General features: G+C 45.5%; 1 protein-coding gene across 1 annotated transcript in view; it reads right to left on the reverse strand.

Annotated features, from left to right (window-relative positions):
* Positions 1–899: 899 nt before the first annotated feature.
* Positions 900–15,718, reverse strand: part of LOC114485527 (retinoic acid receptor RXR-gamma-like) — a 19,145-nt gene continuing 4,326 nt past the window's right edge. The window contains exons 2-3 of the mRNA XM_028487117.2: positions 4,248–4,495; positions 900–936 (exon numbers count right to left, since the gene is read on the reverse strand). Of these exons, the coding sequence (XP_028342918.1) occupies positions 931–936; positions 4,248–4,495 (254 nt within the window). The 3' untranslated portion in view covers positions 900–930. The remainder of the gene's footprint in view (positions 937–4,247; positions 4,496–15,718) is intronic.

A 15,718-nucleotide genomic window follows, 5' to 3' on the forward strand; every position in this document is an offset into this window, starting at 1 on the left:
CAATTTTTATTATCAAAGTATTCTCTGTAAAAATGCAAGCATCTGAAAGGATAATAATGTGGTTATCAAGCACTACCTGGGCAGGAATTATCAGGGACAGAACCCAGGTCAGGCAGCAGGGTCAGGAGAGGAGAAAGAGGAGGGAGCCTTCCAAAGGTAGGGCCTGCTTCGGGGTCAAGCCAACAGATATCATATTTACAAAAATGCAGCATTACACACACACACTCAGAAAAACTTGATCTAGATCGTTCTGTCTGAAAGCTGCATAAATATCTTCTCAATTATATATTTGGTGTTTTGGGAAATTGTTTACTCCACTTAGATACTACCCAGGGAAGGGACTGAGTCTTAAACATTTTTTAAATCTCCAGTGCTTAGTGCAATGAATGATTGTTGAAATGAACTTCTCTAGAACCTTTTAACAACAAAGTACACACACCTGAACCAATGATCACATAGCTGCATAATATGCAAGGTGTATGATATAGCACCTAGGTATAATAATAATAATATTAATATTAATAATACCACCTTATTGCCACAGAGCATCATAAGTGCTTAGGCAGTGATTTTTCAAATCCACATCTCCTTTGATATTCATAAAAAATCCCTGTAGGGTAATCAGGGCAAAATGTGTTACCCCACAATAGAGGAAAGGGAACTGAGATAAATATAAGTTAAAGTGGTTTGCAAATTTTACCCAGTCTCTGCCTCCAGAGTATCAGTTCATTTCTCTTTATTCCTCAAGACTGAAAATCCAAAAAGAGTAAAAAAAAAAAAAGAAGCTCAAACACCGGGAAGACAGAGCACAGAACGGGACACCCCCCCCTGCTGCTCCCACAGTGAGCGCTTCCCTTCACCCCCAAATTGCACTTACCCTAGACCCAGGTCACAGAAGGCGCATGTTTTCCGGACAAGTCCCACTCAGCCTCAGTCCTGGGCAAGAAAGGCAGGATGCATAGGAATCGTCTATTCAGAGTGTTCTGAGTCCAACTCACCGTGGCTAACACTGAGAGCACTAGATATCATGTGTTATCTAGTTAATTGGGCAAAGTGTCACTGCCGTGTGGCTCCAAAACCCAAGCCCCAAACGCTGCTCAGCTTCACCAGTGCTGGCAAGCTTAATATAGCTCCCAAAGCCAAACTTGGCCTTGGCCTCTGCACACAGCCCAGTTGGCCAGGACCAAAGCTTTCAGCTGACCTTTCAACCCCAATCCCTCTGTACAGACATATGGTCCAGGAATAGCGGCCCTGCCACTCACATGGCTGTGAAGCTGAATTTATTGGCCAGGCTTGGCTCAATTAGACTGGAGTGTGGTGGCTAAAAGCAGGCTTGGAGGGCCGGTGCCCTGCCCCCTTCCCACCCACAAGCCCTGTCACTGGTCATTACCTCTTATTTCTTCCTGATACAATGATTGCCATTTGAAACTATCTGGTTTATTCATTTCATTTTTGTCTGTCTTGCCTGCTACAGTGTAATTGCCATGAAAGTACCGGCTTATTTAGTGCTTGTCTCCAGAACCTAGGACAGTATCAAATAGTGCCTGATACAGAGTAGATCCTGCTAACTAGTTATTTGAGTGAATGTGAATGTCCTTTGCGAAATTTCACTTTTGTCCCAGAACTTCCACCTCTCTTTCTGTCTCTAACCTATTGACTTTGACCTGCCTTCCTGGCATCTGTTCACATGAATGAAAATGAATAAACCAATCTCTTCAAGTCCCACATTCTAAAGGGTATGGTATCACCAGCTCTGCTGATGACAGTAGGTGAGGGTGGCATAAACCCATGTCCCTCCCCACCACAGTCTGGCCCCCACTCGTCCAAGTGGTTGACATCCGGAACATACAACTGGAAGTTCACAGGGCCCTTTTCTAGGCTCCCTTCGGTTCTGCGCCTACACCTTCGACAGCACGTACAATGTTGCAATTTATCTGCATGATGTGGCACATCCCCCACAAGACTCCTTGGGAGCACCGATTATTCATCTTTTAACCCTTGGCAGCCAACAGGAAGATCCTGGGGTCACTGGTTAAGTCAGAATGCACCACAGCAGCGGGCAAATGCAGCATCATAAAGACTGAGTGGGGATGTGGAGACTTGGGGTCTAACCCTGGCTCTGCTGTGACTGGTTGTGTGAGGTTGGACACATCACCTGAGCCCACTGAGCCTATGTGGGCTGAAGGACTTAGACAGAACTAGTGGCTCTCAGCTGGGCAGGGGTGGGGCAGTTAGAATCCTCTGTGGGATTTTTACAACCCACACAAGGGCCAAAATACGGGATAAGAGAGAAATGTGTACTCTGAAAAAGATCCTACAGGTGAGAGCCATTAGATTCCAAATTGGGGTTCAAAGGGCTGGCCAAATGGGACCCACAGAAGTACTCTGCTTGGCCCGTAGAGTACTTAAAGTCTTTGAATTTGAACGGCTTCAGGGGAGGAGGGCAGCTTTGTACAGACCGCACCAGGCTCATTCACCTACCTGTGTTACCTGCCTGGCCCCTGGCTCCTGCAATCCCTACATTAGATGATCGCTAAGGTCTTCTCCAGATTCTCTAATCCATAGATGAAAAAATTACTGAAGTCCTTACTGGCTGTTAAATTCTATGACTCCACATGGCTTTGCTTTCAGACTCTGAGCACATGAAATGTCTTGGAAGGGACTCTAGGGATAGTCTCTAAAGTTCTCTTTGTAGCAGTAAGAAATGCTAACACAGTGGGAGTCCTGCCTCTTCTTAGAACTATAAATTCAAAGGAGGCTAGAGGACCTACTAATTCTGCTGCTAGATGTCTTGAGGGACCCTGGCCCAATAGTGAGATACCAGAACAGTGAGAGGGGCGAGTCTGATAGATGGGATCATTGTTCCCAATTCTTCATATCCTTTGCATTGTGTCTTTGTAGTTCCTCCCAATGAAACAGGCATAAACTATTCCCCTGTCCCACCAATGTTGGAGTTGGTCACACAATTTTCTTAGGCCAATGGGATATTAATGGACATGATATGAGCAGAGAATTCACTGTATTTTCCTGATTTGGTTTAGACTTTCGCATTCCTGGGAGATACCTTGAGAAAAGCACACCCCAAGAAGCTGCTGCTTCTTTAGTCTGGGACATGAGGAGCTGACCTGCACCCAGGCTGCAGCCTAGCCCAGCTCACCCACCATCTGAAACAGAACCTTCCTAGCCAACACATAAAGTTGTGAGTAAGAAAAAAATGTGTGTTTTTGTAAACCATGGCAATATGGGGATTGTTTGTCATGCAGCATCATTACAGCCATAGCTGACCACTACAAGAAGGGAAGGTTGATAATCTCAGTGTGACATTCCTAGAAGGAAGTACACAGCATCTGGCCATCCTGTAGGTTCCTCAGAGCAACAATGTAGTATCTACCATGGATATACATCCTTGCCTCTGTTGTAGCAAAAGACACTAGGAATTAAAGTGAGGGGTTGTTTTTTTTTTTTCCCCGAGTCTCCATAATCTTTACCTCTATCTCAGAGATAGCATGTAGGTAACACAGTCTGCCTTGCTCTAGATTTACCCATGTGCGACACCTGCCTATCTCCCCTCTCAACTGTAAGCTCCTGGAGAGCAAAGACCACATCCTGATCATTTCGGTATCCCCTATAGCAGGGGTCCTCAACCGGTGGGGCCCCAGACTGGTACCGATCCACTGCCTGTTAGGAACCTGGCCGCACAGCAGGAGGTGAGCGGCGGGCGAGTGAGTGAAGCTTCATCTGCCGCTCCCCACTGCTCGCATCACCGCTGAACCATCCCCCTGCTCCCCACCCCTCCCACCCCCCCATCCGTGTAAAAATTGTCTTCCACAAAACCTGTCCCTAGTGACAAAAAGGTTGGGGACTGCTGCCCTATAGCATGTCATAGAGCACTGGGCACTTCACTGACTCGAAAAATACCCAGTATTGAGAAGAATCAAAGGGGTCTACCCCATGGAAGACAAACAGGCCTGAGAGACACTGAAATCACAGCCAGGTCTGAACCATTGAAACCACAGGGGTGGCTCCCTTTCAGCCACGGTTTCCTGGACCATGAGGCATCATCAGTTCTCTGGGGCTGCTCTGCCTGAGGGCACACTCAGTGAAGGCCCTGCAGGAGAGAAGTCTGCAGAGACAACCCAATCCCTTTGCAAGCATGCATTAAGCACCTGCTGAGTGCTGCCTCTGTGCCAGGATGAAACTATTTAGGATGTCTGGAAAGACGCTGGAGAGGACAGACGGACACCTACCTGAGAGCTGGCCGGGGCAACCAAATTGATTCCTGGAGGGGCTGCAAGAGCTCCTGAGGGTGGGCCCATGGCAGAAGTGATGACTCGATATGGAGAGCCCAGGGCATTGAGGGGGGTCCCCACTGCACTCAGAGTCCGTGGGGCACTCACTGGGGTGTCAGTGTAGCTGGGGTGGCTGTCCATGGGCTTCCCTGTGGACAAGGCTGCCGACGGGCTCATGGACGTGGAGCCAGAGTGGCCTGGGGAACCTGTAAGGAGAAGATCAAAGGTGATGAGAGGCTAGGGGAACACAGGGATGGCACACTAGGACAGAGCCCCCTCCTTTTGTTTTCTATATCCTTCCCCTCCTTCCAGCCACACCTGCACACCTGTGAACTCCCGCAGCTGGTAGAATAAAGGCAAGCAAAGACCAGAGAGGGGAAAGGGCCTCCTGAAATACTCATTGATGTGCCAGTTCTCTGGTGCACCACATGACATCCACCTTGAACTGTGTCAGATCAACAGCCAGGGCCACAGGGGCATAGCCCACATGTCCCCAGGCCTGGGTGACTGTGACCTGAGCCAGCCAGACAGGGAAGGTGAGTCAATACCAACCCCCCAGTTGGGGGATGGAGTGAGCAGGTGTCCAGGCTGCTCCAGAATTCCCTGCCTCAAATTCATATTGCTCTGAGAACTGGGGCAGGGCTGAACCTATAAAGTCAGGAGAAATTCATTCATTCATATGTAACGAACATCTGTTAAGGTGCAGGACCTACATCAGGTGCTAGGGATTCAGAACTGAAGGGAACACAGTTCCTGCTGTCGGGAACACATTCCATAATGACCATGGGGAAGGCAGAGGCTGTTATCATGCCCTTGACTGCCAGTAGCTTTTGCAGCTTTATGCCCATAAGGTTCTTGTCCTGCCAATCTCTTGGAAGGTTAATCAGCGCTCAGGGAAGAAGACTCAGGATGGTTGGGCATGGCTCAATGGCCACAGAGGCCCAGGAAGGCAAGCGCAGCCAGGCCTGCCCCGAGTGTTTCTGCCTCCGGGGATAGGGAGCTGCGGCCACAAGTGTCTATGAAATGGGCTCTGGGCAGATGGCACCTGGTACCATTTTCCCCAGATAAGATGAGCCCAAGTTTAGCTGCAACTCAAGATGAAAGAAAAGAAGGGTGCCCCACTGCCATCTCAGGAGATTGGCATGGAACATTCTCTCCAGAAGAGAGGAGCTGTGAGCCTGAGCGTCTGCAACAGCAGAGGAGAGACTGGGCAAATAACAGAGAAGCCCACCCTAAATCACGGTGCCACTGCCCCGTGTGGCTGGCGTGCAAGAACAGATTCAAAGAAACCATGTGTTAGGCTCCATCACCGCATCCATGCTGTCCTCGTGGATGGGACATGAGAGGATTAAGGGGAGGGGTGGTGAGTAAGCATGGTTTGCTGGAGAAACCATCCAATTCTCTCCACTTCCTACTGGAGCCCAGCACCACGCCAGGAAGCTAGGATGCTGAGGGGAGTAAGTCACGTGCCTGACCTTAGGTGGTTCACCGTTGAATATCTCTTGAGTGCCTTCTACATGCAGAGAAGGCACTGCATGTCTTAAGCCTTTCGGAGACCTCAGTAGCACTGAGCGTAGTATTAGGAAGAGAATTTAGGGAGGGAGGTGCTGTCTTCACATTCTGGAGGGGAGCATGGAGCATCAGAGGTATAACTGTGCAGCTGTTCTTAAACATAAATGTCCCACTAGAAAAATGTCAACCTGTAGTTGCCCTTGGAGCATCTACTAACTTAGTTAAGGTCTACTTATGGAGAGAACAGTCACTCCCATGTCTGAGGAGTCTGTGCCCTTCTAGTGATTCTACCTAGGAGTTTCAGTCTATCAGGTGTCTTGTCTCATAAACAGATGAATCCCAATCATGATCTGAGGTGAACCAAATGCTCAGGGTCCACAGAGAAGTGGTAAAGGGGTTTAAATGAACAAGTGAGACACTTCTTATGTGTCCTGAATAGGCAATTTCCATACATTAACTCATTTTATCCTGATAATAGGCCTATGAGGATCGTCTCAGCCTTTTACAGATGAGACCACTTAGGCTCAGTCTCACCCCCATGCTGTTCCCAGTTCCAGGATGACTTACCCCCACCTCCTTTGTCTAGCAAGTTCTGATTCATCTTTCAAGGTCTAACTCAAGTATCACCTCCTCCAGGAAGTCTTCCCTGGTATTCCTACTCTGGTTTAATGCCCTTTTCTGTTTTGTAAGTAACATCTTGTGTATTTCCTTGTATTTTTCACTAAATTGAGAGGGGAAAAATGTGTCTGTTTATGTATCCTCACCACTAGCACTGTACTGGCATTAGCCGGGAAGTAAGCGGCAGAGCCTAGGTTCAAACTGTTAATCTGAAGCCCGTGCTCTCTCCTGTGTGCTCTGTCAAGGATAGCAGAGATGATTCGGAGAGCCATCATATCACAAAGTACAAGATGACTCAATTATGAAATGATCTCATGTTGAAAGTTCATCTGAAGAAGAGAGAAGAAGGGGACCTTCCTAGAACTCAAGACAGAAAAAACAAAAATTTTCCCACTGATTAGAAAGAACAATTTTAGACTCTTCTGAGGCGCTGGAAGTCTGTGACATTTAAAGAGGCCAATGTACACCTTGAGCTTGTTACTAAGATAACATGTGACAGGTGAGTTAGAAGCCAGCCCGACTTGATGGGCAAGGAGCCGTGAACTCGGCTGGGATGACAGCTGTCCTTCCCCACAGCCAAGCCATCTGAGGGAAACCGACTTTCCCTTCCAGCATCGGCTTTCCAAAAATGGACCAAAGGGCCCTGCATATTCTGTTTTAATTGGATCTCAGAGACTATGCCTTTCATTTCTATATCCCCAAGGTAAAGCCCAGTGCCTGACACCAGGCTCAGAGCTATGAGACAGAAAGGAACTAGATTTTCCTTCACACATTCATCAACCTGAGAGTTCCCAAGGTATGGAAACTGCAACACCAGTGGTAAGGGACATTTTAGGTGGTATTTTAAGCAGTATGTAGGTAAACTTTTTGAAAATATTAATAGTTTTATATTCATTTTCACTGTCTCCTATTTACAGCAAGTGACTCTGCTTCCATTTTTTATATAAAATGATGTTCCTCAAAATTGCTATTTAAGTAAGAAAAGTAAAGAAAAGTAAATTGACCTCAGAACACTTCTAAGTACAGGAACACATGTTCAATATCATGAAAATAGTATGCAAAGGTATGATGTTTAAGAAACATGAACTGTGCAAAATATAAAAATATGGACTTGGGGAAATTCACAAATTGTTTCCAGAATAAAATGGTAGGTGAGAGAGATTTGAAATTTAAAAGTACATTGTTTTTATTATATTTAATAATAATATAAATTAAGACAATCAGAATATGCCTTGACTTCTCAGTAATGATAATGGTACATTGCTGAGATAGAATTAAACACAGTTAAAGTTTGATTTACAATGGCCTTTAAAATGTGGTTTGTTTCTATTGAGTCAATGACCCAGAAGAGATGGGCTACTTTATAACCGTATTTTTTTAAGTAAAATTCCAAAAGACAAATACATCTTACACAAATGCATCTTGGTTCTTTGCGTCTCACAATGACCCAGCGTTTCTTAGAAATAAACAGCCTTGCTTTTAGAAAAGGTGGAAAACAATGCCTATAATGACAAAAGTGTTTCTCAATGGAAAATTAATCCATTCTCCCAAATAGACTCTAAAGCATACCTGTCCATGACATTTTTATCAGCCTCATTTGCTCTCACTCTTTTTTTCAAAGCCATGTGGGAATTACAGCTAGCACAAGTTTTCCAGAAACCTGGGTTCTAGTCCAAATCCGAAGTCAAGTTTTTCTCTAATGCTTCTCCCTGGCTCCTCTGCAGAGGCTGGGAGCCCAGGTCTCCAGCCTCTGCAGCCCATCAGCCTTGCTCGCCCCCTGACCACACATCCTCTTGATCCCCGTCAGCTCCTCACACTGTGCCCACTGGCAGATGCCTGGGAAATACACAAAATCTGTACTCTGCAGAGTTCATTCTCTTAGCATAGGCATGATTTTTATAGAAATTAACTTATCTGATGGGAGAGGACTTTCTCAGGAGCTTCTCTTCTCTCCTGGCGACATACTGAAGAAACACCTTTCGTATTCCGGGGCCTTATTCTCCCCAGTAAGGAGCCAGCACCCAATGGCTTCTAAGATCCCTTCCAATGCTGTTCCATGAACATTGAGGTCGGTAGCATATGGCTCACTGGCATCTAAAAGAAGTGCAGGTGGTGGTCTGGAATGGTCTGAGTCTGGACCACCTGCCGAGGGGCCCCTGTCATCATCAGCTGGACCATGTTAGCCCTTCAGGCTGTTTGGGATTCCAGATTGCACTTTGAGATGCTGATAGTGTCACCAGGAAGCAAAGCTCTTTGGAAATCTGCAGGGTGCCTACGCTCTATTGATTTCCGAAGCCTTTGTGTGCATTGTACGGGCATTAGGGGTGCAGTCTATGTGGAATACAAGCCTCTGAAGCCCAAAAGTCCTAGGTTGGATTGAGGTTGTACCACTTTCCAGTCACATAAACTTGAGCCAGGAACTGGACCTCTCTCATCCACAGTTTCCTCAGCCATAATTGGAGATATGCACACCTATCTCAGGGGTGCTGAGAGCATCTGAGACGACTGGCCCAGTGGTAGCAGCTGCAATTACTTACCATACTGTAAAAGTGGTGAGGGAGACCTGAGTCTGGCTTGAATACCATGGTAGAAGATTATGTAAATAAAGGGTTTAACCCAAGCCATGCCAATAGTAAGTGCTCTGTTAAGGATTGTCACTACCATACACTAGTACGTACATACCAGTTGTTTATAATATTAGCCACTTCTCTGAGCCCAGAGTGCCCCTCCATTATCCCAGCCACCCCAACCCTTCCCCTAGGACCCTCCAGATCTCCCCAGAATCCATCCCAGCACAAAGATATCCCCCATGCTAACTTCCATTCTGAGTACCTGGTGACCTACTGGCTGTCACATATTTTAAATTTCACCACGATTAACATTGTGGTATCTAGCACTGTGCCTGGAACATGCTAGAAGCTCAAAAAATATTTGTTGCCTAATCAATGAATGGAATAGTTGTTTTGGTTAACTAATGTATACAACTATATATAGAGTTCATCAATAGAAATTATTTGCATAAGAAATCTATGTCCCTGATGTTTACCAAATCCAAAATCTCTGCAATCTCTAGACAACAAATTGCATGTGTGTGTTGAGGGGGTACTTATTGAGAAAGAGAAGCCCAGGTACTTAGAACTACAGAATTCTTACCAAGGCAAGGAAGTTGCTTAGCAACCTTATCCTCAGCCAGTAAACGTAAAATGTTAAGCATGCGTCTTTCTAATTGGCTACACAAGGGAACAAATGGCTTGGTGTTTCCACCCCTTTACTGCTGTACCTGGGTAGAGAATTCAGTGTCCCAGCTTCAGGATGGAATGGAAACTTATTATGAATCATTGATAATGGTTAATACCCACCCACAGGGAAGGGGACAGAGGCAAAAACTTGCTATTTCTAAGTCAGAACTCTCCATTTGAAGTCAAGGGAACATCACAGGGCCCTACCCCACTCTACTCTCTGTCACGGTGGGCACAATCTCACACCCAATCTGCCTCCTTTTCTCCAATGGAGGAATGTAGTACATAAGCCTAAGAGTCATAGAATATTCAGAAACCTGGCCTGTTCTTCCTAGTTGAAGGGAAACTTGCTCACACACCCTTTCCCAGCTTGGCTTGTAATACACAGACAGGCTGCAAGAGAGGTAGGCCAGGGTCTGCCGTATGAAGACACTTAATTGACCCTTAAATTTTATCTCCTCTACTAAGTAACAACAACAGATAATATTTATTAAGCAATTACCATGAGCCAGACATGGTTCTAAACACTTTACAGATGTTGACTCATTTCATCCCTACAAATCCCTTTGAGGTTACCAACTCTCACCCCTATTGAACAAATGCAAAAACTGGGGTACAGAGAAATTAAATAACTTGCCCAAGAGAACATGGCTAGTAAATTATACAAGTGGCATTTGATTCTAGGGGAAAAGCAGCAGACCTGGATTTTAACCCCAGCCCCACCATGTACTATACTAGCTGTGCAGCTACTTATAGCAGTTACTCAGGACCACTCTTCTATCAAGCCCCCATGGGCCCAATTTCTGTCCCCAACTCTGCCCTTCCTAACCCAATTCATGGCCTCTCTCAGGACTTCGACCTGGCACTTTCTTTCTTTTTTTTTTTTAATTTTTATTGGAGTATAGTTGACTTACAATGTTGTCTTAGTTTCAGATGTATAGCAAAGTGAATCAGTTGTACATATACATATATCCCCTCTTTTTAAGATTCTTTTCCCATATAGGCCATTACAGAGTATTGAATAGAGTTCCCTGTGCTATACAGTAGGTCCTTATTAGTTATCTATTTTATATATAGTAGTGTGTATATGACCTGGCACTTTCTGACTAGAAACTTCCCATCTGACTCCAGCCTCTCACATCAAACACAAGCTCTGGTTTCCTTCATCAAGGGTCCCAGCTCAGCCCAGCCTTTTCCTCCCTCTTTCTTCTGCAGAAGGGGTACTCAGATGCCAGGGGCTGTCTAATATGCATTTCTTATATTTAAACTGCTGTGGCATTTTCAAAACCCTTTCACACACACATCAGAGTCGCACGGCCACCCTGAGACCGGACGGGAAGGTATTTTACAGGCACTGAGCTCCACATTTTAACAGATGTGGACACCAAGATATCAGTTCTCAGGGAGTGAGAAGTAGAGGCTGCATCTCATAACAGGAAGCTTTTTCTGCTGCCAATGTCCTTTCTGGCTTTCTTGATGGGGAAAATGAAGAAACGTGATGGAAGTGGCTAGCGAGCTGTGGGAGAAGAGACACTCCTTCTGGCCCCGAGGCTCAGCCCCCTTGGCCTCTCAGCAGGAATAAGAGAACACAGCAGCTGATAGGCTGACACTGCTGTGTGCAGCCCTGGCCAACTGGCCAGGCTTTCTGGGCTCTGCCCAGAGAAAGCTTTCAGGGTAGCTCTGCCTGATTCCTGCAGTCCCCAAAGGAGAGATGGCTGGCTGTTCAGGGTAGGGGCTGGAGGTTGCTTCTTCTAGTACCTGGAGAAGGGGGAGGGGGAGATTGGCATCCTCCACTCCCCCCCCCATCCCTCCCTTCTCCCTCCACCTCCACCCCCTCCCCTAAAACCTGTGATGATGGAGGTAGTGAAAAGCAGGCAAAGATTGATAATCAGCCTCATTATTACCAGCATTATATATAATTATAGCAAAACCTCACTCATTTGGATCATTTGAGAGAAAAATCAGTCTAAATTCATGACAAGTTGGCAGATTACTTTTAAATTACGATTTTATTACTTCTAAGTAACACACATGAAGAGTTTTTGCTTCAAGTACCACAAGCTAATGGTTATTAAGTGGGGATTTTATAAAATCTGCTTTAAAAGACTCTTTTGTAATTAACACCCGTTAATATGCTAATGAGGTTCCTACTATGCTTGCTTTTTAAATTGCTCGAAAACGCTGTAACTTAAAGAGGCTCAACACTTCTACAATCTTAGTTGCTTAACAAACCTTTTTTGTTATTTTTTCATGAATGAGCAAATACAAACTTGCTCCTGCCATGATCAGTTTAATCACCATTCCAAATTAATTCTGTCATAAATTAATAAGGCCATATTGTTTGGGGGTAGAAACCAGACTTTCAGGACTTGAAGAACCACCTTATTTTATAGAAGAGAAACTAATCCCAGAGAAGTTGCATGACTAGGTCGAGGCCACACAGGACAAAAGCACTGGGTCTTCTGCTCCCAGGTCCAAGCTTATTCCATCCATTACATACAGGCTTACATTCATAAAACTCTTTATAATTATCTGCTGTGTATTTCCATATCAATTATTGGTTCCGTCAGTCAAAAAATATTTGTTGAGTGCCTACTGTGTGCCAGGCTCCGTGCTAGGTACTATGGATATAGCAGTCCCTTGGAGGCCACTGTCTGTTCCATTCAAGCTTCAAACTGACTCAGAAGAGTTGAAAGGGCAGAAATTATCCCCATTAGGCAGATTAGAAAACTGAGGTTCAGAATGACAAAGTGACATTTGCAAGTGCTTATTGTGAATTATTAGAGACCTAGAATCTGAGTCTAGCATTATTTCTGTCAACCTTCCTCCATGTAATTAATGGCATTTGGCCTGCAAACCAGCCTTCCCACCCAGGACCAAATTTGAACTTCTCTGGTACAGATGGATATTTTGCCATCCCTAACACATTCGAGGCACCAGGGGGTACTAGAGCAGGGTCTCCACCAACCAGGACAGGCTGTCTGTCTCTTTAAACAAGTTCCATGCACTGATACACCATGTACCAGACCATCCACCAAGACAAATGCCAGGAAGTGCTCCAGGCATTTGCTGAGGGTGCCCCCCTCTCACCCCTTGCTCCTGAAGTCCTTGAACACCAATTCTGCCCACACCCAGCTCTTGAATCCATGACCTCAATCCCTTTCTCTGTCTATATAGGCTTCTTGTACATATACGCTCTCCCTAGACTCTCAATATGGACTGTCTTCTAAAGACTGCAGTTGTCTTAAAATACAGCAAACCATATCCCTAGTGCAATGTTACCATTGGGTAATGGACATGGTATTATTTGTTCTCAGGTTCCAGGTACCTAAATTCCTTGAATCTAATCACTTAACTTCAGCCCCAAGAAACGTTTCCAGGAATAATTCATCTCTAAGTGTTCTGCAGACTTCAGAGCTTGTAACTGGTTTATATACTCCTTCAGGGCAGAGGATGGGTCTTAGTTCTCGGTGTCCCACACAACCCTTGCACAAGCCAGATGCTGAGCCAAGGTGTGCTAAATGAATGATTGACAGGCATTCCCGGAGCAGTCTGGATATACTTTCCCTCCTGAAGATCTCTAACCTTTGCTCTGCTCCCCATGTCACTGAGGCTGAGAAAACATAGGTACCGTGAGCCCCAAGCCTTCCAAGAGACTGCTTCCTCACGACACTAGTGACCAGCCGAAGGAGGGACAAAAGACATGCTGAGTCACAGAAATGAAACCCAGGCAACCAGCCTAGAAGAGACAGCCCAACATATTTATTAAGCACTTTCTTTACCGCTCCTCTTTTTGTAAATGCTTTTTTAATCAAAGATCACAAGCTTTTCCATTTTTTAAGTTCAGATGCTGAATTCTGAAATCCCATCAGGAATTTGAGTTTGGTCTTGAACCTAGAAACTCTTGCTCTCTCCCTCACCCCTTTCTCAGTTACAGTATCTGATAAAGGGAGCCAAGGGCCCCAGGTTATGAAAATTGAAATTGAGGAAACTCAGGGGGACATGAATCATTAAGGACACTGGCCTGGGGCGAAGGTATCCTGAATATTATAGGGATGGGAGGTCCCAGGTCACTGCTCTGTCTCTGCTGGATCTCATGAGTGTCTGCCCTGGAATAACTCGTTAAAATACAATGTTCTGTAACTGGCACAGAATCGATGTCTTCTTTACTTCATTTTGTCAGCCTCTCCTACTGCACAGTCTGACACTTTAAGAACAGGCATACCTCCTCTAAGAAAAACCTACATACAAAATTTTAGCTGAATTTACTACCATAGTCTCCAATTTTTCTGAAGTAGGAAAGAGAAATGAACTTTTATTGCGTGTTTACAATTATCCAGGCTTTATTTTATTGAATCCCTATACTGTGGAAAGTTAACCCTGACCCTGTGTAGTTGGTATTTTTACCCTGTTATTTTACCAGCGTGTTGGGGGAGGGCTCTCTGTGGCTTGGCCTCTCTTTACTCTTCCTTCTGCCACCCCACGTGGCTCCCGAGGGGGCTCAGGGGAACCCAGTTTGAAGACCATAAACAGCCACAGGTCCTGGGCAAGCCCCACCTGCTTTCCCAAGTGTCCTCCTCTGTAACTGAGGGGTCAGAACAGATGAGCAGCAAGTCCTTTTTCTAGCTTTAAAGATTCAGCTCTTGCAGGGAAGGGAAGGGGGGCAGGGGAGTTATTTAGAGGTAGTGTTGTTAATCACGCTAACTGGGGGACAATCAGAACAGTAATAGAACTTCTCTGGAATGATCCCCTAGGGGATGGCAAAATACTCAACAGGGCACATCCTTGTGCATTAACTTATGCATTTGACCACAGCTGCTTCCCCATCACAACAGAAGATCCGAGCAGTTGTGGAAGAGACTATAGCCAGCCAAGACTAAAATGTTTACTATCTGGCCCTGTAGAGAAGTTTGCCAACCTCCGCCCTAGAATACAAATTAAAATCAAGTGAGGTTCATCTGGAAATTTTTTTGACCTTTGTCTTATTAGCACCTTTGAGGGCTCAGTCCCCTGCCCCCCACCCCTGTCATTTTATTCATTTGCTGCAAGTATGCATATTCAAGAAAAAGCATTATGATCCCTAAATAAGTTGTGAAGAGCACAGAGTAAGAACTGAATATGTTAATTGTTGTTCTTATACATAATTCACCCATTTGGGGTGGATCTGGGACTCCACACACCGGCCCCCCTCCACCTCCTCTCCACCCTTCCCACCCCCTCTGCCTTCCCCAGCAAGCTGCAAGCGGTATGCACAGTGTAGGGTTAAGCACAACACTCCTGACATCTGCCTGGATTTGGATCCTGGGTCCACTCCTTACCAGCTGGGTGATCTTGGGCAGGTTACCCAACTTCCTTGTGGCTCGACATTTCTGTCAGTAAAAATGGGGACAGGGATAACAATGGTACCTTACCTCCTAGGGTCCTTGAGAATATTAAATGAGATGGTGCATGTAATGCCCTTGGAAGAGGGCTTGGCACATGGAAGGTGTCTAATAAACGTCAGCTATTATTTTCACTCTTTTGAGAAAATTACCGAACCAAGACCTGGGTCAATCTCATGAAAGCCACCCAAACCCAGGCATTCTAGAACATTCACTTCTTAGATTCCCTGGGCCTCTGTGTTTTCTACTTTCAAATAAGAGGAGAAAATAGCAGCTTCCTCTGGGAGCCCCTGGCATCGCAGCCACCCAACTCTGGTGGCTAAATTCTCTGCAGATACAGAAGCTACATAATGAAGGGAAGGAAGAGGTGAAGAATTTTGATTACCCTTTGCATAATTTCTTCCCCCAGTTGCCATTCAGCTCTCTATCTCTTGGTAAGATTGTAAATGTTTCAGAAAATAGTTTATACTGAATATGTTCCTTCCTAAATCTCGTAAACAGTTATTCCTTCCTACATAAACCCTAACCACTTACATCCACGGTAGGTCCCTATTAGCCACCCACACATTTGTCGGAGGGAAAAAATATGTTCTGGCACGCGCACACACACACACCCTCCTCCCACATCCTCATATTGCCCTCCACACATACACACACACACACACACACACACACACAC

This window comes from Physeter macrocephalus, unplaced genomic scaffold (assembly GCF_002837175.3).
Source record: "Physeter macrocephalus isolate SW-GA unplaced genomic scaffold, ASM283717v5 random_1170, whole genome shotgun sequence".
NCBI lineage: Eukaryota > Metazoa > Chordata > Mammalia > Artiodactyla > Physeteridae > Physeter > Physeter macrocephalus.